We start from the raw sequence: 24,404 nt of genomic DNA on the forward strand, positions 1-24,404 counted from the left end.
ACCGCGCAGCACTACAGTCACAGCGAAAGCTAGAAGAGCGGCCTTTAAGAGCCTTTACTAAACTCTTTCGCTAATTGCTACAAGCACACGGCTGGGAACTAATTACGCCATAAATGCTTGAAGTGGGTGCGCCACAGTTAATAGGTGATCAAGAACAAGTTTTCTAATGGGTTGGAACATCGGACGACCCACCCGTTGCGCAATTCGCACTGTGTGACGCCAGGCTGTTCCTTTCATGTTCTATAACGCTTCATAACTCATTTTACTGCGATTCTCTTCCCGACATCTAGGCTGCCTAAGGCCAATTTAGAAACGAGTTCCAAGTACAGGCGTGTCTCAGTGGTAGAGTTCTGGGCTCGCACGCAGCGAACCCGGGTTCGGATCCTATTGTGTCATTATTTTATTAATTTTACCTTTTTTTCTTTCAATCACTGGTAACGGACACCGGCAGCGGCGGCGGACAACTACGGCGCCAGGCGTGACCCGTGTTCTGATTTCATAACAACTTTCGTCGTAAAAAACACATCTGCCTACGCACATTCGAACTCAAATTCCCGATTTTCGGGAGAGGGACGCCTGAACAACACCGCACCACAGCAGACTGCGTTAGTGCGGCTGGACGTAGACGTCCAGAGTGGTGTGGCCATCGCCTGAAGCCTCAGGTGGTGCTGTAGTCTTCCTGTGCCCCCTCTCTTGCCCCAGAAGGGGTATAAAGTCATCATACCATATGGTGAAGTAGCTCACTTTCGACGGGGACAAAGAGGACAAGGAGGACACCACAGTAGCTACAAAATTGTTCGTTTGAAGTACTCTACTTCATCATACGGTATACCCAACTAGACCAACTCTCAAGCTTATGTAAACTCAAGTTTCGCTTAATTCTCTGTCTCTTTCCAACAGACATCATCGTCATCACAAGCGACATAGATGCATGTTCACCGTAGATGCATGTTCAGCGGGTTTCAGAAACATATCCGATAACTAAATTTTGCACTTTGAGACAGGTGATTCCGATCCGGGCCTGCGAAGTTGCAACTTTTGTCACACCGTTATCTCTACAGCCACGCAGTGGTTATGTGCACTGTAATGAAGGAAACACGAGGACATTCACCGGAAAGTGGCTATTGTTACGAAAAAGAACATTGGCACCATCTTCTGCGCTGATTTAATCCCCCCTCGCAGGCCCGTAGCCAAGGAGGGGGGGGGGAAGAGGGGAGGGCGCATTCTAGCCATAAGATGGGGGTGGGCGCAAAGTCAATGGAGGGGAAGGGCGCTGTCAGTCCGACACATTGATATAATAGGGGCGGGGGGCACTGAGACGAACCTTTGCCTCCCCTGACGGGAAACTCTACACACGCCTATAGCGTAGACTCCCCTCCCCCCGAAATTCATATGAAGCGGATTGTTTTGCCGAGAATAATGTCACGGGGTCGTGACGTGGCCGAAGACAGAAGACTTTATGTTGGGATTTAACTGTTTATTTGGGCGAACCTGTGCCCGGTAAACGGAAAATACGATTACAGTAGCAGTCTTGGACTGATAGCGGCGAACGGAGCGTCGGCCGTCGATCAACTACTGACAAGCGGCGAAGCGCGTCGGCATTTATACTCTTGCCGTCGAATGTTCTAACGTTATCGCTGGCGGTGGCGTAGGTTCCAGAATAATCTGTACAGTTCGCAGAGTAGGCGTGATCTTATCTAAATGATCTACTACAGTCCGGAAGCTTCTCGAAAACTGCAGGCGTGGTTTGCGCTGAGAAGTGTGTGTTTTGGGACGATAACAAAACTTGGGAAATGGAACGTGGCAATAATAAAAATTGAAAATTTTTCCATGCCTTCAACAATGCCCTCCCCCCCCCCCCCCTTAAAAAATATCCTGGTTACAGGCCTGATTACCCGCTGCAGACACCTTGAGAGTGTCGCAGCAGATCGACCCGAGGAGGAGACCGACCGTGGCTCCTCCTGGCTAATCTCGCAACTGAAGATGACAAGGAACGATCGAAGAGGTCGGGCGTAGAGCGGTTTAACGCACGCAACCTTCGCTACGGGGCTCAACGGAGCGAAAACGTTTTCGAAAGCGCCTTCATCTGGTCGCCAGGGTCGTCGCGTCAGCGAATACGATCGAAATTGCCCTCCGAACAATGCAACGAGGCGCTTGATGCGTTGCAAGGCTTCTCTTTCACCTCGGCTTTTTGAAAGTCACGTGATGCAACCTTCGCGCGAAGAGAGGGCAAGCAGCCGGCGACACATTAACCTTGACATACTAGTCGTCGCCGCTATACGCGCACCTCCAATGCCACCAATGCGCCCATACATTATACCTATGTACTAAGAGCTAGTACATATGCACTAGCTCTCTTTCCTACTCTCTCTCTTACTCTCGCTCTCTCTTACCCATGGTTTATACGCGTATACGGTGAGCACAGCGCGGGGTGTTGTTACACGAGTATGCGTCCGCCCTCACGGGCGACTCGCGCCATTACCTGCGCCGTTCGCAGCAGACAACGGAGGCGAACCGCCACGCACTTTGCGCGCATTTGCATACGCACGCGTTCGTCAGGCGTCGCCGTCCGCGTTATCCGGAGTGTTCTTCGCCGACCTTCGCGAATGTCGCTGATCAGAAGCGGCGAGCGCTGACGGAGCTCCCTCATGTGCTGCGAGTGCAGGCAACCGTGACCTCTGCAGTGAGGCATAGAACGGAAGGTCGGATGAGTGGACACATTTTCTCGCATGATTCAGCGCGTGAATGTTCGCCGATAGCGCAGAAAAATAAGGAATTCGCGGAATGTTGACCACTCGCCATGAAAAACATGTAATTGCACGCTCACCTTCGGCGTCCCGCGGCGTCAGGAACAAGTGACGTTATAGAGAATGTTCACGTGATGACGTCGTCATAATGATGTCGCGTTGACGTCACAAATACCACACAATTTGCAACGTCATCATGACGTCATTAAACGACATCGTAGCTTGCTCTACAGTGTTCCAATGACGGAGGCAAAGTGAAACCTGGTGAGGTGCTTCCGATCTTTGAGGCGAAACCAAAACCACATTAGAGGCACAAAGCTTTCAAACGGAGGCGGAGCAGGATCAGTGCATCTGTGAGAAAGCAAAGATGGCTTTCGCATTCGAATCAATCAATCAATCAATCAATCAATCAATCAATCAATCAATCAATCAATCAAGCTTTCTTTTTTCTTTCTTTAAGTGTCATCTTAAAAGAATACATAGGGGATTTTGTGAGTCTTTGCGCGCCAAAACCACGATTTGATTAGGGGACACCGTAGCGGAGGACTCCGGAAATTTCAACCTACTCGGGTTCTAAACACGAGCGTTCATTGCGCCTCCATGAAAATGCGACTGCAATGGCCCAGATAGAATTACCGTCTTTCGGGTCAGCAGCTTAACGACTGCCGCCGTGGCAACATTGTGGAAAACAGAATCAAATTAGAGTTAACAATTTACTCAATAGATAGATAGTGACATTTATTCCACTCAATCTAAAAAAACTTGTAAGCCCACACAAACGAGACACGGAAAGAGCGAAACACAAACAAGCCCAGACTAAAACTTCCAATTCATTCCTAGAATAATTATATATATATATATAAAATATAATTATATATATATATATATATATATATATATATATATATATATATATTAAAAAATAAAAAAAACATATGTGAGGCTTTCCGTCTCAAAAGCACGATATAATAATGAGAACACTGCCATGAAGGCCTCCGAAAATACCACAAGAACCAGAATTGAGTGTCTTATTTGTTCGCATTTCCAAGTTTTTTTTTTTCCAATGAAGCTATACTAACTGGCCCGCCTTCTGAACACAATGATTGCATAACTACTTAAAGTTTCGATACAGCATTGAAGAACTCTGATAGAGCATAGTTACGTATACGCTCTGTCGGATGCACTGCAAGCGAAGCCACTTGACTGTCATTTGTGCGTCATAAATGTGTGATCACGCAAATCTTCGCCTTAAACAGCAAGCATTTGCGTTCGCTGATCTTGCAGTGCCTTGTATGAAGCATATTAAAAAGCGTTAACGTTTGACCTTGGTTTCTTTTCTTCTTATGTGATTCTTAAAGAGAAAAGAAGAGAACAGTGAGCCCCGTAACTGTCTGCCTCAGAGTGCGACACCTGAACAGTACTTTACAAGTGATGGGGTAAGGAGGGATTAAAAGGATAGTATTAAATGTATAGATATAGAGAGAGGAAGGAGAGAGTGAGAGGCAGGGACAGCGAACGACAGAAAACGACGGAAGTAAAAGATGAGATAGGAAAGATGGACACGGTCGCAGGAGTCCGAGGACGGGGCACCACTCGGCAACAGCTCTTGTCGCCGTCAGGGGATGGCGTAGGAGGAGCGCAGTCGGCCAGAGCTGCGCTGTCGTCGGAGATCGTCTTCAAGAACATGGCGTATAGGGCGAGCCCAGTCGGCCAGAGATGCGCTGTCATCGGAGATCGCGGGGGCACAGCCGGTCGGCACGAAATGGACGCAAATACGTTAGGGGTGATGTGTATACAGAGACATCGCCATTTCAAGCGCACATAGAGTTGTCCATATGTTCCTGTTATTTTGCCCATTCCCCGATAAAGATTTGCGACAGGATGTCTGCAATATACTCTACATACACCGAGCGGGCGTTGCTTGCAAGTGTCGTGTCGATAAGATAAGGACATGTCTATGACCTCTGACCTCGTGCGGGCAATGTCGGGCGACTTGGACAGCATCTGGCGTGTCTTAGTTGGCGAGAAACGTAGCGAAATAATATATCTACTAATTCAAGGTTACATTAGGCGTCTTGGGAAGGGCATAAAATACCGAACGGGGAACCAACGGTGAGAACAAATATTTCTCACGACGAAGATAACCGTCCATTGTGAAGGAGCAGTGACCACATAAATCGAATGAACATGCTTTCAAGAGTCACCATATATATCGCTGGTGCCGGCAACGGGGCCTGTCCGTAGTGGCACACATGGTACCGCCCGAGACAAATCGATAGCTTGGAGAACCGGCCCGCCTGTATCACGCAGTATACCGTCCAAGTGCGAGACGCTTCTCCAGAGCAGTGTCAATATATGCACCTGGACGCGTTGCAGCAAGGTCCAGGCCAGATATTTTGTTGGTGTGCGATCTAGAGAGAGAGATAGGTTCAACTACAGAAAGGCGGAGAGGTCGGCCTGAGCCATATCTTGCTCTAGCCTGCTACTCTACAATGGGGGAGGGGAAAGGGGAAAGAATAATGGATGACGATGGTGAGAGAGAGAGGTGAGTATGTGGTATTTTTTTCTAGCTGAGACAAATTTTATAGCAGCGCATATGGTCCAGTTACTTCCAAAAAGGTTATAACCACTCTTATGACCACCATCGCACTGTTGGTGTCTGGCCAAGGGCCCAACACGGTCTCATCAGTTAATTACCTACTGCGATTCAGTAGAAGAAATCAGTGTTTGTCGTTCATGTGCGTATCTAGTTTAAAACATTGAAAAACGACTACGGTGTGTAGGGATGGCGACAAGCGCGGTATACAGTGTCGACGACACGTCTGTGTCGTCGACACAATGATTTATGGTTGTGGTGCTGACTTGACAAGGTCGCGGGGTCGAATCTCTGCCGCGGCGGTCGCATTTTCAATGGAGGCGAAAATGCGTGAGGCCCATGTACTTCAATTTAGTGAAGTGCACGTTGAAGAACACTAAGTGGTCAAAATTTTCTGAGCCATCCGCTGCGGCATCCCTGAACTACTATGCTGGTTTTGGTACTTAAGACTCCAACAATTATTATTATTATTATTATTATTATTATTAGTAGTAGTAGTAGTAGTACTGTTATTGTTCTTGTTGTTGTTCCGCCAACATTGTCTCAAACTTTCCTACGGTAGCGTGTCGGGGTCCGGAAGATTCGTCCCGATAATTATTTTTTTTTTCGCGGCCTGGGCATTCCAGCAAAGCGTGTTGCAGAGCACCGGTGCTCTCCAAAAGTGGCATTTCGTGGGGTTCATACGGTGCATAATGATTCCGAGTACATAAGCGTACGTTTGTATAACACGCGGAGAGCAGTGGATTTCTCGTTGCTTAGTTTTGGACGTGGTAGTGGATACACCTTTCCAGCTGTTTGTGCTTCAATGAAGCCACCACTAAACGAAGCAGCACATGCTGCGTCCGTTTATATTAAACAAACAATTTAAAGAGAAACCCCGTCGGAGTGAATATTACAAGAAACGAATAAGTAACTCGACCTCTCCCTTTCTTTCGCGATTCTTCTTCACAGAAAAATAACGTGCCACTACACACACACACACACACACACACACACACACACACACACACACACACATATATATATATATATATATATATATATATATATATATATATATATATATATATATATATATATATATATATATATATATATATATCTCGAAATTCGGGATTTGCGAGCGTCCTTCGTCAGCCTCAATGCTGACAGCTCGCTAATTTAGTTTCCACACAAGCGAGGGATATCGGGCCATGTGTCTACGAGCTCGCAGCTAGTCCCGGTTGATGACCTTGAAGCGGGCGACCGCGCTGTTGCTGGTATACAGTCGACTAAACGACAGTGGCTGCGAGAGGGTCGTATTCGAAACAAAACAGGAAATAGCGATAGTGACAATCGAAAAAAGAAGGCGCGCGGTCTATACTTGTGAAGGGAGCGCAAGTAGATACCCGTAACACCCAAAAAATTCTAGTAGCTTTCGGGTTCATATCGCGCCCACGTACGAATGTAATCGGCATTACAACAAACTGAAGCCTATATAGCGCATCCAAAAACCTCCTCCTTCCATCCCCACCCTCTAGGACAGAATCCTTGACGGCACTCATGATGGTGCGACAGGCTACTAGTTCCAAGCCCCCTCTTTCATGTGCCAAAACAGCTTGGCTGGTCGTTAACTTTCACAGAGTGGAATGACGGAGCAGCTTCGCATATTGCTCACGCCAGTGTGGAATCATTAGCATTCACTGCACGACATTTGCTTCACGGCATTAGCATCACGGCATTCACTTTCACGGCATTCAATGCATGGCATTCACTTCATGTCAGTCACTTCATAGCTCCCAAAGAGAATGAATGCGCACGCTATTTTCAGTCGGGATGAGCGCTGTAAGCCGAATTGACATGTACGTAAGCCGTTCGTGAGAAACAAAAGTCCCTTGGGCTCACCCAATCTTTCGACAGTTGAAAAGCGGCGCTATATTTTCTGCATCCCGTAAGAAAGCACGGCTATAAGTACTACACGGAAGCGGGCAAGGGTACCAAATAACCGATCACACATCTAAACACCTGCATTGATCAAAGCGAGGGAGGCTGCACGTGACGCCCATTTTTCCGGCCATCCGATGCAGTTTTATACACTACGTCTGCATGCATAGTACATTATTTGTAAAGACGTACGGGGAGCGCCTCTATTCCTTCTGTGCACACGCAGATTCTTTGTACACTCAATAAAAGTGTATGTGTGACTCCTTACAGGTTATTCCTGGCTTGCCACGTATATATAGTACTCTTCTCAAAGAGGCACGTTAACTCTCTCATGGGCTCTCAAAAGAGAGTATAATGGACCCCCAAAACAGAGCCGACGTGTCTTTTTAAAAAAAGTCATATACGTGGTCAGCCAGGACCAACCGAAAGGAGTTACACATACACTTTTTTCTTTCTTTAAAGTGCAGGGGACTTCGTTGTAGGAAATTGTTCATTGTGGCGGTCTGCCATCGCTTTGCCGTTATTCACTTTTCGTATATGTGAGCGGTACAGAATTCACAACCACGACATATAAAATTCGTTTTATGAGTAATTTCATTGTATAGATAGTTCGACAATGGTTACACGTTACGAGAGGAATAACAATAATTGTTGGGCTTATACGTTCAAAAAGCACAATATGATTACGAGGGACGCCGTGGTGGAGGGCTCGGGAGTCCATCACCATAACAACTTAATAATAATAATAATAATAATAATAATAATAATAATAATAATAATAATAATAATAATAATAATAATGACATCTCAACACCGCGATATCGCCCCGCCGCGGTGGTCTAGTGGCTAAGGTACTCGGCTGCTGACCCGCAGGTGGCGGGATCGAATCCCGGCTGCGGCGGCTGCATTTCCGATGCAGGCGGAAATGTTGTAGGCCCGTGTGCTCAGATTTGGGTGCACGTTAAAGAACCCCAGGTGGTCGAAATTTCCGGAGCCCTCGACTACGGCGTCTTTCGTAATCATATCGTGGTTTTGAGACGTTAAACCCCAGAAATCAATGAATCAACACCACGATATGATTATTAGAGACGCCGTAGTGGAAGGCTACGGATTTTTTCGACCACCTGGTGTTCTTTAACGTGCACTGGCATCGCACAATACACGGGCATCGACCATTTCGAATTCATCTAAACGCGACCACCGCGGGAGACCCACCATAACCACCAGACCATAGCGGCGGGTCATAGCCCCGGAACCGACAAGTACATTCCGCGGTTGCACTTTATTACCCCCCCCCCCCCTTCGTTTTCTTACACAGACAACAAGACTGACGAACTCTCATGTACGGAACGGCCGCCCATTCTCGTGGGTCCCCCTATCTCCCCGTGTATTCGTATCTGAAGAGAAGCAAAGCGAGACACGACAGAGGAATAACGGCGCAGGCGTCAGAGCGTGACAGCGGCGCATCGCACTCGGCCACGGAACACCACGCGAGGACAACCGAGTACGGGCGCGCTTGCGTGTAACTGCGTCGGCAAGACGAAGAACAAGACACGCGACTAATCACGCCGCCGGGAGGGGTAGGGCAGAGAGAGACGCCTGGATTGTGGGAGGGTGGTGAAAGAAAGGAAGAGCGATTTGCTTTTAATGAGGCTACGAAAGGAATGAGAGCAGGAAGGAAGGGAGAGAGGGGTATATGTCGAAGGGTTGAGCCCGCAATAGAGGGCGAAGCCGTGGCCTGGATAACGACAGCCGGACAAGTCTTGCTGGCTCGCCGCGCAAGTATTAGCGGAGAGAAAAAGGAGAATAAGAACTGTTGCCGCAGGCGAGCGAAAGTGAAGTGTGCCAGCTGACTTCAATGGGCCGTGCGTACAGTGTACTAGACGGCTTGAGCAACGGAGCGCCGCTTCTCCGCTTGCGCCCGCCAGCCACTTACTTGTCTTTGACCGCGCGCTATGCACGGATATCGGAAAGGCTGATCGACCCAGATGGGCCGCGCCCTTCGACAGCAAAGCCACTGCAACGGGACCAGAGAGAGAGATGTGGTCGTTGAAATACAGATGTGCGCGAAGTTTCAAAGAAGGCTATGTCATACGTTAGACCACCACGCATAACCTTAATTCTTTCTCCCCCCAACCCAAACGTTCTGAGTTCAAGAAGAATCTTCAAAATTTCTATTCGAATAACTGCGTATATTACGAAACAATTGTGTAGCGAGGGGCTTCAGCTGCAAACTAAAAAAAAAAAGATTGGAACACGACATCGTTGTGTTGTAGTTGTTTTCCAAGTGTAACGACTGCAATAAGCGATTGATCGTGATAACAACGTCATGTTGCCACGAGTGTAGTCGATAAGAGCAATGTTGGCTCAGATGCGAGTGTTCCTGGCCGTCGAATCCCACCGTTACGACACGAACTCTATCACTGGAAGCGACAGTGTGCGCATCACTTATCCTTTAATTTTCACGGTTCAAACCGTGAGCATAAGTCTACACGTGGCACAAGTACTGCAGATTACCGTGCTCACAGTATACAGGGTGTCCCACGTAACTTTAGCCGGCGCTTAAAAATATGCCGGAACACTATCTATTTGCACGTTTTGCAAACCAATCTACAACTTTATCATTGAAATTTTTTATCCATCTTCATTCCTTCAAAAGTTAGTTCATTGAACAGATCTAATTAAACAATACTTGAGAACACAAAAAATAGTCCGACTAACTCCAGGCAACGGTGAGAAACATGCATTTGGTCGCGTCGTAATTACGTGTATCGGCATATATTTTTAAACTCTGGCTAAAGTTACGTGGGACACCCAGTATAGACTTCGTACGAGCTCTAACCAATTGAGGAGTTTGTTTTACTCATACTATAAATATAAAAACAAGGGAGCTTGTTGAGACCGCGCGTGTGTCTGGCATTGGAGTGTATATATCGACAGGTGATTGCAAGACGCACACGTAACAGGAATGCCTCAGCAACGCGGGATATGCGTACTACTGGCGGAGCGCTTGAACGGGAACGAAACTCGAATAAGCGAACGAGGCGATATCGAAACCGGATGTGCACGGGCCACCGTGGCACAGGCCCACTTATAAATACAGGTCTGCCGGAAACTGGCATGCGCCAACATTTGGCGGGCGTTTACGACAGGCAGTCAGCCGGAACAATGTAGGGCGAAGATATTTATATGTTTATTTTTTTATTTCTCGAAGTAACGCAAGTTCCACATGCGACAGCGTTTGTTTTTCTTTTTTTTTTCTCGGAGGGCGGGGGCGGGGGAGGGGGACAGACGGATATTCTGGAATGACAGCGGATCTTTTCCCATCTGCACCGTATATGCAATGAAAGCCTAATTAGCTATGCCTAATTGTTTCAATATTTAATAATCGTTGAGATTTTGTGGTCCCGAAACCATTGCATGTTTACTAAAGACGCCGTTGAGGAGGGTACCCGAAATTTCAACTACCTGGGGACCTAATCTAAGTACACGAGCCTCAAGCATTTTCGCCTTCACCGGAAATGCGGCCGGGATTCAATCCTGCGACCTTAGGGCCAGCAGTCTTACTTGTCTTGCTGCTTACCGTAAACGTAGAAGGCGGCTTCAGGTTACACAAGCAAATGTCAAGTCCGTACTCCTTTTATTTTTATTTCATTCACGAAGTACCGTTGTTATGAAATGCCTTGAATAAATGAACGGCAGTGAGATATATTTCATGTTATTTTATGTTCTCCCAGTATACACGTCAAGCCCAGTCAGAGGTGTTTGCTAGTAACTTTCAGAATACTATTTCACCAACTTGTAAATGGGTAGCCTCCTCGCACTTTTGCTCTCACTTTCGCTGAAAGCTTGCGTGATACGACCACGCAAGATGAACATTTAATTTCATTACAATTACATCGGTAGAACATTCGGAATTGATCTCATCGGATGTTGTTTTCTGTCGTCAATAAAGTCAGTCAATGTGTTTTCGATAAATATTTTATGTGCACGAGCCCAGTTCGAGGACTATTTGGTTTCGTCGCGTGTATAGGATCGACAAATTTGCGCAAAAAATTATTATTTAAAAGTAAAATACAATAAATAAAGGAGGAAGAACGAAATGTGCTTCGAATTTGTGTAATTAAATAACAGCTTTCGCAAACGTTCGCTTATATTAATTTCATGACCCCAATAAGCATAGCAAGAAAAAAGGTATCCGAGAAAAATACGACGCCGAAATTCCCTGAGCTCGCGAAACAAGACCAACATTTTTTAGGGGCGAAACCCCTCATGCCATGGGTCGTACGTCCAGTGTCGTCGTAGTCGTAGCAGCCAGTTGGGTTGCACTGCATGTCAATGAAAACGGCGTCACAGCCTATCCACGGAGTGATTAATGATGAGTGGGGCGAAGCGTCCATCAGTCCAACCGTCCGTCCATTTGTCCGTGCACTTCGCCTCACCTGTCATTATTCATATCGTGGATATGCTGTGTTTTTTTTAAATACAGAGAACTTCACAACCTCGTATTAACACCATCCTGTATTGAAATCAAGTGTATTTGTTCTTATTCATGATACCACATTAACGCTACGCATAACTTGGATGCGTACTTGAGTGTCTAGCTTCGCCCCCTTTTTCGTCCCCTTTGATTCATTTCAGTTCACGTCATTTGTTACACTTAAATTACAAAAAATTTAATAGCGCCTATGCCTTTTGCGACGTATAGTTGTCAGTTGTATTCGAATGCAATTAGTTTTGTCTAAAAAATAAAAAATACCCCCCCCCCCCCCCCAAATGCCCTTCTTTTTTAGCTTCGCCCACGGGGGCTTTACCAATGGATGCCCGTACAGTGAGAACACTCATAGCACCACAATAGAAATTCACGTAATTTACAATTTTTGCCAGAGAAGAGAGCAAGCCGTTTATGCAAAGACTGCAGTTATACGCCGTATATTAGAGCTCGATTTCGTTGAAAGCTATAACAAGTGCAGAAATCGCGGCGCTTTTCGCAGCCCCTCTGAGTTACCTTTAAAACGCTCTCAGAGAGGGCGATAGTATGACCGCCAGGTGTCGGTTTCGACAATCATGCACAACGCTCACGACTCCTCCTCTGCAGCGGCGTTACGGCATGCACCGAACTGTGCTCAACGCACAATCGAGAATAATGATTGATTTGTGGGGTTTAACGTCCCAAAACCACTATTTGATTATGAGAGACGCCGTAGTGGCGGGCTCTGGAAATTTAGACCACCTGGGGTTCTTTAACGTGCATTCAAATGTACAATCGAGCATAAGCAACTCTTCCCATCCGTTAACTGCTGTGGTTCAGACGACCCGCTACGCAAGCTTACTGTGCCTGAACTTGAACTATTGTTGCTGTGGCTTCTAGGCGGCATGATAAAAAACAAGTATATTGCGTTACTTGGTAAAGGCCCGTCTTTGTAGGAGGCGCAATACTACGCAAAGGGATAACGAGAAATGAAGACACTACACAAGCGCTTGTCTATATAGTGTCTTTCTTTCTTGTTGTGCCTTTGTGCAGTTTCGCGCTGCCGGCGACGATTGTTCTCGGCGGGAATCAGCATGAAAAAATAACAGTGCAAAAAAAAAAAAAAAGAGATAGGCGGAGAGGGGCAGCGCCAATGAGTTCCGTTTTATCGATCCGCTATTTTTTCGCAGTTTCCCGCGACGACGTAATCAAACAGAATATATTTAGTGATCAACAAGGAGAGGGAAAAAATGAATGAACGGGCAAGGTTGAGCTCGTGCATCTTTAGAAGCGCTAACAAAATCCATGAACTAAAGAGAGCACGTAAATGGGACGGGTTGCACATGCTATAGCTTTGTTGATCACCTAGCTTGCGCTATTTCTGCTGCTGGGCGACAACTGTGGTACGTACAGTGATGAACAACCATGAAGAGACACTACCCCCTTACGCACGCACGCATGCAATTACACGCACACACACCAATTATGTAACAAGTTAGGCCATCGTCCAAATTTCTCCCGCCAGTCCAAAAGGACTTGTTTTTGGGCTAGTTGGTGCATACTTGGTGCAGGAGACTGAGGCGCAAAAAACATAACGTAAAGCAGGAAGAGCCCGATTGTATCAGTGATACATCTATTGTGTTGTACGCAACAGAAATGCATTTTTTGCATAACTTAGTGCCTTGTTCATGACGCTGTGCGATGCTTGTTGGCTGTGCACGCATGCGCGGTTTTGTCTTCTCCCGCCACTATCTACTTTCTATAAATCCGTTTCTTTCCGTTTCGGTGCTGGATGTGATTAACGGGGGCGCAGCCACAGATTATTTTTTTGCGAAAAAGCGGGGAAGGGACGGTGGGGTCCGACTCCCTTTTTATGTATATGTAAGCGTATATGCACATACAAAATTCAAAACATTCGCGAGGTGGGGGCGGTACTATCTTTGCCAGCGGTGGTGAATTAGTGCACTCTCACACACGTTAATTAATTAAACGAACCGCAGGGGAGAATGGGGATGGTAGTTCACATGATTGGAGCATTGACGAGAATATTTTAACCATTCATCCGTGCCTGTATGTTACATTGAGGTTCTCAATCCGGACAACTTACGATAACAAAAGGAGGGGGGAGGGGAGTTAAAGGTAGGAGAGAGAGAGAGAGAGGGGTGACCGTGCAGCACAGCTGCAGACACACACACACATCCGGCACCGGCCGGAAGCGGGGTCGCCTGAGACGCGCGCCCCTCGTTCAGCCAAAACACGACCTCCCACGCGCCGCGGCGGCGACCGATAGGGTGCCGCAATCGGCGCCGCCTGCCGCAGAGTCCGGTTCTTTAGACGGAAGCCCCGTCATCACATACCGCGTGCCGAGCATTCCTCGCGCGCAGAGCCGCAACGAAGCAGGTAAGACACACCCGAAGCCGCACCGGCGTCCACGCGTAAACACCACGACTAACGCGAAGAAGGGCGACGGCCATGGGGAGAGAGTTGATTCGCCGTCCGACACCGCGATCCGTCTCATGGCCCCGCGCATTTCAGGGCGAAAGCCTTGGATGCTTCATAGTATGCGAAAATAAACCGTCGGTGGCGTCAACACGAGTGCTGCGAAAGATCATCATTGCATGATGACGTCATCACGAAGTCAGAGAGATAACCAAAATGTGCTACGTTTCATGACGTCCCTACGACATCACATAACGCGACGTCACATGACAGCGTCGCTTGGTCAGCGGTGGACCGATCACGGAGGCAACGCATGACTGTGGGCTGCAGAAAACTTCCAATGTCTCCGATGCCGGAGGCAGTGCAAAACTGCGTTAGGTGCGCAAAGCTTTTGGAGGGGAGGGGGGGGGGGCGGGAGAAGATCAATACATCGATAGAAAAGAAAACAAAAAGATAGCTTTCGCTTTCGACTTGTCTCAGGCGAATAGGTAAGGGAGGTTGTCAGTTATCTTCGAAGCAAGGTGACACAAGCTTTGGAAGTTCCGCACAAACTGACGTCTAGACTGAATAAGGCGCGCGTAACACGGACACAAGAAGGAAAAAAAAAAAGCCAACATTACGGGCGCCATCGTGTGTCCTTCGAGCGTCCGTGTCAGTGTGCTTGCCTCATCCAGTCTAAACATGGCCCAATACCAACTAGCCTAAATTATCCGTGCTACTTTATACAAACTGCCCACCAAAAGAATTGCAATGTGGGCTTGTTGGTGATGGATATGAAATGATTTTTTGTAGCACGAGGCGAAATACAGAAACAGGAAGGGATAGAGTGACAGGGCATAGCGCTGATACAAACACGCTCTTGGCGATGTGTGTATCAGTGCATGCCTTCGATTGGATTGTCACCTAAGGAGCTGGGGTCCCTTCGTACGCGGTGATACATGGTTTTATCTGTGATGGCTTCGTTCGTTTTGGTTTTATCTAGATGACATTGCCGCGCAGTTATCTCACTGAATCTACGTGCTAACCTGTCTGCCTGACGATTATGCCTTAAAAGTGGCTTGGTGTTCGAAAATAAACATGTTGCTAGTAGCGCTCTGTCCTGTTACTCTATCCCTTCCTGTCTTCCTACTTCGCCTCGCGCTACCAAAAAAAAAAAAAAAAAAAACCTTAATATGCCCACTAAGAACCGTTGATACCACTTAAGCTACACCTTTGCCCATATATGTGCGCATGGTTTCACAGCAACACCCTCCCAATCACGTTTTTAGTAGGTTGCGTCCGAAATAAAAAATGCTTCTCAAATGCATGCAACAGATCACAAGCAAGCACGCTCCGCATGCTCCAGACGGGGTCTTACCCCTCTAGGGGCTTTCTGAGCATGCTTCATCCGGATATTGATCCACTTTGCCCAGATTGTGGTGAATTTTGCTCTTTGAGTCACATGCTCTGGCAGTGCCCTGCGTTACAGGATTTTAAAACAGAAGAAGACTGGACGACGGCAATCACAGACCCCAGACAAGACGTCGAGCTTCAGGCTGTCCAGAGGGCCCGTGAACGAGCGGAGAGGCATGGCCTCTCTGTTCCGACATGGGACTAGCCAACGGCTGGGTGGGGACCTACATAGTTGGCCCGCTGCCTTGCCTCTCAGGACCAAATAAAGTTGTTTGTCCTGTCCTGTCAAATGCATGCAGAAATATATATGAAACGACGACGCCCTATAGCGCGCCTCCATGATCCCCGGCTTTCCGGTGATAAAGTCGGGAAACCCGTCGCCGTGATGCAACATCGCGTGTCTTCGGACGCCTCTATCAAGAAAAAACAGAACGAAAAAAAAAATGGCGCCCCCATCTTCTCACGAGTGGGAACTCGAGTGAATGCGTCGCAGAGTGGCGGGGGTATCTCGTAGATGTTGCGTAATTGCGTATGGTTTGGGAATGCTTAATTGTTTTTTCGACGATCGTCACAGTTAAGCTGCTATTGATTCAGTCGATGTCTCTCTCTCTCTCGCTTCTTTTGCCTAAATGATGTGGACGGCAACACTAACAGCGCGTTATCAGTTCTTACACTGGTTCTAGTTCTCACGCAGGCGCAAGCCGGCCTTAATTTGCAATTAATCATTACTTTAGTTCTTCACGGCGTCTTGTTGTCTGAAGCCGTGGCCATTTTAACCTCGAGAGCATTTGAGATATTCTAAATCAAGCTTCCCTATCTAGAGCTCCATCGCAACAGAGCGTATACTTTTTTCCTGTTTGACTGCACCGTTCAGCGTATCCGCAGTGGACAAAGCTTCAGCAGCATGTTACACACTCTCTAAGACCGCCTGCCACTGATTTCATAATGCGTTATTTACGTAATCGAAGCCTACAGTTCTTGCAGGACATAATAAGCTACACGCGCATGAAACGCATTAATTTACCGTGACGTCCTCAGATAATTGCGTCACCCGCCACGGCGGTCTAGTGGCTGGGGTGTGCGTCTGTTGACCCGCAGGTCGCGGGATCGAATGACAACCGCATTTCTACGGGCATTTCTACATGCTTGAGGCCTATGTGGTTAGATTTAGGCTCCCCACAACACCGGAACAAAGAAAAAAAAAATTACGCAGCCTTCGACTACGGCGTCCCTCGTATCACATCGTGGTTTTCGAACGAGTAAAAAATCCACGCATCTCCGCGAAGTTAATGACGACGAGTGGACGAAGCTTGGTCCTACGGTTCATAATGCCTACGTTTAAGTCGCCGAATAGCAAAGGTACGCACAGACGAATGGATCGAGGGAGGGATGGACGGACGTCTTCCACCACATACTTGACTGATGTACACATAAAGTCGTGCTTTACAGATGCTTTCGTTTCTCGTTGCACAGGTATTCAGTTTCGGTATCGTGGAACGTGGTGGATGCGGAAGACAACGAGACTCGGTCTTAAGCTTCACCCCTGAAACCCTAACATTTGGTATTGCCCAGCCTCCAGAATCAAGACCCACCTCTGATAAAGCGGCGATGTCCACTGATGTCATTTCTTGATGACGTCGGGAATTTCGAAGATCTGCGACACCATGATGATGTCCTATGGTATAACGTAACAGCATGACGCAATCAGTGGCGTAGTGTTTTTGTGCCACTCCATTCGGCTATGGTCTTTTCAGTCAAGGGACCGCCCAACGAAACATTTAAAGCAACTTGTCAGGAAGCTCTCTCCCTCTTTCTCATCATAAAGCAATGAACGGAGCAGGTTTGTGGGCGTTCATGACCGGATATTTCGAGTGGTGTTACAATGACGAAACAGAAATACAACGACAAAAGAAAGACAACACAAAACGTTTTTAATGTCGTTAAGTGGACGCATTTATATACACGGTGAGTAAAGGGGGCGGCAGGGTGACGGGAGGTTTGAAATAAAAGATGTGACGAAATCTTAAGACGTAAACCATTGATTAGACTCCGTGGTCCGCTTGCGACGTGAACTCACTCGGTATTCAGGAAGTTTTGCCGCGGGATATATTAACTAATTAGCAAGGTATACTTTAATAATCTTCGCTGGGCTACGTGCGAGAACGGCGCAGGAATGACTGAGGGGATAGTGACGCAGTTCACAGAACTTTTTTTTTTCTCGAGAAGATGCAGGAAGCGGGGCCACACGTCGTTTCAGGCCGTTCATATAGGTTTGGTAAGCCGCCATTTCGAGAAGTCATGGCGTCATCTAATACTTGGTATACTACTGCTTGAACTGCAGTTGAAATTTGTAAAAGTTACGTATTGATCACACTCATGTACCGTTTGAATTTCCGTACTGCACTAAAGAGAAAGTTTGTTTTACGCATTTATTACGTGAAGTGTACTGATAATTTGTTTTTCTTTGGCCCACCCCTGTAAAAGCCTGGCGACCAACGGTACGCTGAAATAAGTAAACTCGGTACGTGGACATTCTTTCCGATGCGTCCCCGTTAGCCGGGAGTTCGTAGTAAATTAGGACAAGGCCACAACAGCGTGTGACCAAGTCTGTGTGGATAGCCAATATTAACTTCTAAGCTTTCCTGCGGTGGCGATAGCCAGCAGGCTTCGGAATTGAACTACTTGACGCGCGCCCATATCGGTCACTGATAAAACGTTATCTTTCGCAGCGTTCATTTGCGACCAACGCATAACAGTGCCGACATGTCGATCGGTAAACTCGCACGCACGGATCTGTTCGCTATACTCGTATGCTGACACATCATGAGAGGGTTAACTGAAACGTGAGAGAGCCTTCGTATTGGAACAGCACAAAAGGCGAAGTTGATTGATATGTGGGGTTTAACGTCCCAAAACCACCATATGATTGTGAGAGACGCCGTAGTGGAGGGCTCCGGAAATTTCGACCACCTGGGGTTCTTTAACTTGCACCCAAATCTGAGCACACGGGCCTACAACATTTCCGCCTCCATCGGAAATGCAGCCGCCGCAGCCGGGATTTGAGCCCGCGACCTGCGGGTCAGCAGCCGAGTACCTTAGCCACTAGACCACTGCGGCGGGGCGCAAAAGACGAAGTACACCGAAACACATGACTTGCGTTCCAATATGAACTCCAATCGACAAGACCAACTATCCCTTTTACACGAGAAAGCCCCCTGCCTTGCGTTGGGCGTAGTCAGCCTGATGATGATGCGATGCGCAGAGCTATTTTGCCATGGCGACAGTGTACAATAACTCAAACGATCGCAAGAAAGCTGCGGCTCTGAGGCTTAAACATGCACGGCAGACGCACAAGCGGACAGTACCGAGTTGATTCCGACATTAAAGGGGCACTGACACAAAAACTTTTGCCTCGAGTTTACTTTTTCTGCAATTTGTTCCTGGGGCCTGTTAGTCCATAACACGACACAGCATTCTCCGCAGCACGCGACCGATAATTAGTTACAAACTCGTTATTACTGACCAGTGTCAGTCTCTATTGCAAAAACGACGAGCCACTGGGTGCAACTGTCACCGCCTAGCGGGTGCAGAGATCGACCATGTCAGAACACAGAGCTGTGACGCACTTTCGTGCAGTTCGCCTCAAGAAGCTTTTTTGAAACAGGACAGCATCGTCATCGAACACAAAACTTTCAACTCGTGCACCGCGACCACGGACTCGCGAGCAGCTGCCGAGAAGTATTTCTACGGAGCGAACGCCACGACAGATAAATGGCGGCTATGACGTCGTCACAACTTGCTGCAGCGTGGTCACGTGAGGGACGTACGGGATCTCCAAGAGTCCCCTTTGAGGGTGTAAACTTCGTATTTAATTTAAAGCACCTTACAAGCTATATTTGCTGTTGATATTTTGCAGATGATATATGCATATTCACTGGAATCGCTCCCGCAGGCAATCACGCCCACGAAATTCTGTGTCACTAGCTCTTTAAGCTAGGCGGCGAGGGTCGCTGTATTGGTCGATGATGGCTCCTGATTATAATTGTGGCCATGTTTTTCTGCGCCAGAATATCATTGCTGGCACTTTTACAGGCTGTTTCAGCTACGTTGGGTGAAGTATTAAATAAACAAAAGTCGACATGTGCTCCGCGGGTAGAATTGGCATTGTATTTTCGTTATAAATATGTAGTAAGACATAATCTTTCTTTCAATCAGCCATTGTAAATTAATTGACAAAGGCTGTTAAACTATATACGACTTTCAAAAAGTTAATTCATTCGAAATATCTTCCGATACAGTTGTAACACTTAAGAAATGTTGAAATATTTGACCTGTACGAAAATATCTACACTGTTGAATTTTTAACAGCCGTTTTTTTTTTACAATACGCGAAATTATATTTCAAAATGTTAGCGCAAACTAGCCTAATTAGCTGGGCGATTCCACGTAAGATTGAACAAAGCATGGCCGGTCGACCTCTTAAATTCGTTTCAAAATTTTATATCTTGTTACCTGATGAGTGGAAAGAAGACAGTCGCAATCGTTTTTGTCGGAATTTTTTTTTTCGAAGCACAGTAAATCAATGATGACGAAGAGGTGGGGTGCCGCACTTACTCCATCTGTTTTTTTTTTTTCCCACTTTGGCGATGAAATACACACAATATATTGAAGCCATGTATTTCTAATTTGTTTAGCTAAATATATGCGTATTTGTGCTCACCTTCAGTTATTTTTCGATTCTCTGGGTAGTGCACATCGGTATTCATAACAATATATACAATTTTGAAAGAAATACAAGAGGTAGACCGGTCAGGCCATGCTCTGTTCGATCTTACGTGGAATCGCCCAGCTTGTATGTATTAAAACTTTCGTCCCACAGCTGGCTGCGCCTATGCAGCTTACACCATGGCTTACACACCTACCTAACGGAGCAGTGACGTCACAGTCGAAACTGCTCACGGCAGCATATCGCCAGAGCAACGATAACATTCTACTGTAAACAGGGCGTTTACTTAAAACAAATAACACGAATCCACGTTTATAAGAAGCCGGTTTCACACCCCAACGGACTATTAATTGAGCGAATCGAAGCGTTAAGAGTGGGCCGATGAAAAACAAACAGATCGCTGACCTTAACGTCCGCCCAAATCACCAAGAAAGCACGAAAAGTGTCAACGAAGAAAGTGAGTGCCACGGGCAGATGAGCGGAAAGATTAGCCCGAAAAACTGGCTCCGCTATCAGTAACTATAGAGAAAACCTGTATTGGCGTAGTGGCAGACAGTTTTATGTAGCTAAGTCGCGGGTTCGATTTCCACACCACGGCAGTCGTATTTCAACGGGAATGAAAAGCACGAAAGCGTTAGTGCGTTTGGATTAATATTACCTTAGAGGAACCTACGATGTCAATTTTATTTCGGAGCGCTCTTTTGCAACGTTAAACGCCGTCAGTTAAATTCAACGATCACCTGTTAGTGGTAGACAGAGGATCGATAGGTACGATTTCAGTATTGCGACTTTATTCGCGCTTTTTATCTCACCGTGAGCGATCACACATATCATTTGACTGGGTGCAGCACAGCTCCTCCCAGTCTAATATACAGCGAGTGATTAAAGCGCCACGATATTATTGAGCAACTCGGCAACGACGGGAAACTAAGTCAGCAGCGGTCGGCCCTGGTGCATAACGATTGTCAGGTAAAAAAAAAAAAAAAAACCCGAGCGACACACAAATGCCGTTGTGAAAAAACAAATAATAGAAACAGCTGCAAACATATTTAACTCGGCTGCCAGTTTTATGGAGGGCAGAAAGCTACGACAGCAGATGGGCACGCTCATTCCGTTGTTATTGCAGAGCTTCCTAGAAAAAAGGAGCAGTGCGCCGCGACGCACAGCGCGATACGTTATTAAAGTTACCGCCAAAGAACATCGGACGTCCCGTGAAAGTCCTGATGCGAGATCAGGCTGAAAAACTGCGCACAAATGTGCCGAAACTGATGACGCCGACAGGAACGCAGTGCGCATGTTAATGAGTTTATTTCCCGTGACAAGTCCGCGCAGCTTCTGAACATCGTGAACATGACCGGAACGCAGAATAGTGACATACACACGGAGAACAAAATACGAGTAACAAGAGTGCAACGGAAGCTCAGCCACTACAACTGTCGTTCAGCGGCGCGCTATTTTTGAGTCAAGGCGAACGGTGCATTCAACTTTCCACTGACGTGAGGGCGCACTTGGGAGGGGGATCGGGATAACTGGAATCCCATTTACGGGTATGCTTCTTTAAGCTCCCCAACTCAAGCAACATCTCCCCGAACGCTTTTACGGGTCGAGTAAGCGGTGCGAAAAAATTAAACAGAAGAGCGACCGCAGACAGCTGCCGGCAGGGAGGCAAGTCGTCACCGCGTAAATATAGCGCGCGCCAGCACATAGTAAACTTTCCGCTGCTTATTCGAACACGGCCAGTATGAGTCAGAGGGCAACGGGCAGGGTTATTACACAAAGCGGCTCATCTACCGACGAGCTCACCGCATATTGATGACAAAGCGAGAGTTTTTCCACCCACGCAAGTGACTCACTCACTGTGGTACCGGCCCGCGTCGGATCGTTACAAACAGCGCGATCGACGACAACGAAACAGCCAAGGCAAAAAGTTGACAGGAGCTTGAGAACACGGCGGAAACAAATACTTGTCAGCGCAAACGTTAGACGTCAGCTCCAAAGTTTCATCTGAAAGGTGCAAAACCTATTACACACATAACTCCCGGCTTTATACAACCAATGCGGCACACTACGGCTTTGGCACTAGTAAACACACTCCGAAGTTCCCCGTTCGCGTACCGGCAGCAAGCTACCGGCCGATTTGAAAACGGTGCGTGCAGCCGCCTCGTCCGTCCGGCGACGGGAATGCGCGCGACTTTAATCGTTGCTCTTCAGCTACTCACCTTACTTTGAGGTTATCCAAAAACGCATCCGTGGTGATGTTCTCGAGTAGCACAGAATCCCCGATCCCGACGTCGTCGAAACCGGCCATCGCGCATTTCACGTTGGCCGCCGCCAACAACACTCACACACACACGCGCTGTTTTTGAATTCAACGTCGCCGCCCCAGAGAGACCGCAAGACCTCGCACGACAGGCTACGGATTACGCTGCGCACAACTCAACCTAGTGAATCCGCTCAGCCAGCGCCGTAGAGCGGGCCAGGCAGGACAAGCGACGTCAGGCGGCGCCGCGAACGATAGCAGCCTAAAGCCCCTAGATCAGCCAGCACCACCCGTCGACGAACACGGCAAACGAACGGGGAAGAATGAAACCGAACGTGAAAGCGCGTACGGGCTGGCTGGGGGGGGGGGGGGGGGGGGGGCATCGCTTGGCGTCTTCGCGTTTTCTTTCGTTCTTTCTGTTCCCCCTAGATCGTCCTTGTGCTTTTTTTTCGCTCGCTTCTTAGAAGGGGCAGGCACTCTCTTCGCTCGCCTTCACCGTGCTTCGAGCGGCCGTGGTGGTTCTCAGCCCTCTTTCCCATCTCCTTTCGCTGCCTCTCGACTGAACGGTCGCAAAACGAGCTGTGATAGTCGCTACTTTGTAGAGCGGCAGTGCCCCGCCCACGAGGGGTTCTCGCAACTTCTCCGTCTAATAAGTGCAGATCGGAACCGCACAGTTCATTTAATCAACAAAGCGGCCTTTACGACTTTCACTGAAAGACCGCGATGCGGCGGCCGGAGCACTTGCTGCCCCGACGGCTCAACGCGGTTCGTAGCCCATCCGCGGCTTCTGACGTGTATCCAGTCGGCATTTTCTTTTACTTGTTTAGTTGCGCCCGTTTTATTCCTCTCGGCAGCCCCTCGAAACGACCGACGGAGTCAGCAACTGGCGCCGCACAACTACTCGCTGACGTTTCAGTGTGTCATCGCGTGACGGATATGCTTCGCGCGTTTTGTTGTTTTTTATTACACGACCCTGTCTCGACCACTTCAACGATTGTCGACAGCACTTAGTCGGCGAAATTGGAACGAACTGGGGATGCGTGTGCAGCACTGCATGTTGCTGTCAGAGACGATGTCTTCCTCGTTTAGAACTTTGTTGCTGCCGCGACAGACCTCGATTGTGCCTGAGACGCGAAGTAGGAACACTTTCTTTTTTTTTTTTTTGCTGATTTTTCTATTACAATAAAGTGCTGCTGTATCGGTGTCACTGGTATCTGTGTCATGTCAGCGAAATAAACTGAGAAGATGTATCGCCGGCAAGCGTGTGCTGCAACGGATTTGGAAACTTTAAAACTATTCAGGCAGCCAGGAGGGAGAGGCTCGATTTTATTATCCGTTCCCTCCGCAGAGAAATCTTTCAGTTTTGGATGCGTATGTAGGCAAGTACACATACAAACACCCGCACGGTCATCATATACATAAGAATGCCTGACCCCACCTCTTCTCACCTTTGCATTCCTGAAAAATTTTGGGCTGTGCCCCTGTTTTACACTGTACAATGATAATTGGCATGCCATTTTTTTTATGTCTGGGTTTCCTAGCGCTTTCCAGTTTAAACCACAGCGTTTCGTTGACAGGCTTACAATAATGAGGCGTTGGAGTGCAAAACATGTTCAGTCGGCTGCGATAACTTTCGCAACAAGATCCCACAACATTCGTGGGTTCCCGTAATCTGTTCAACGTTTCAGAATTAAGGGGACACTTTCTGAGTCACACAGTCAATTACCAACTGAAATAACGAATTCAGCGCCATACATACAACCTCAGTAAAAATGACGTTTTTTTTAATGTTCTCATTTTCTCAAGACTGCGTATACCTCTTGTTATTGTTATTACTTTTTGAGCGAATT

General features: G+C 47.4%; 1 protein-coding gene across 1 annotated transcript in view; it reads right to left on the minus strand.

The window, feature by feature from the left end:
- Window positions 1-22,840, minus strand: part of LOC142785102 (unconventional myosin-Id-like) — an 89,111-nt gene extending 66,271 nt beyond the window's left edge. Inside the window, exon 1 of the mRNA XM_075883519.1 lies at window positions 22,514-22,840. Coding sequence (XP_075739634.1) covers window positions 22,514-22,602 — 89 coding nt within the window. The 5' untranslated portion in view covers window positions 22,603-22,840. The remainder of the gene's footprint in view (window positions 1-22,513) is intronic.
- Between the last annotated feature and the right edge of the window lie 1,564 nt (window positions 22,841-24,404).

The sequence above is a fragment of the Rhipicephalus microplus genome, unplaced genomic scaffold (assembly GCF_043290135.1).
Source record: "Rhipicephalus microplus isolate Deutch F79 unplaced genomic scaffold, USDA_Rmic scaffold_18, whole genome shotgun sequence".
In the NCBI taxonomy this organism is placed as follows: Eukaryota; Metazoa; Arthropoda; class Arachnida; order Ixodida; family Ixodidae; genus Rhipicephalus; species Rhipicephalus microplus.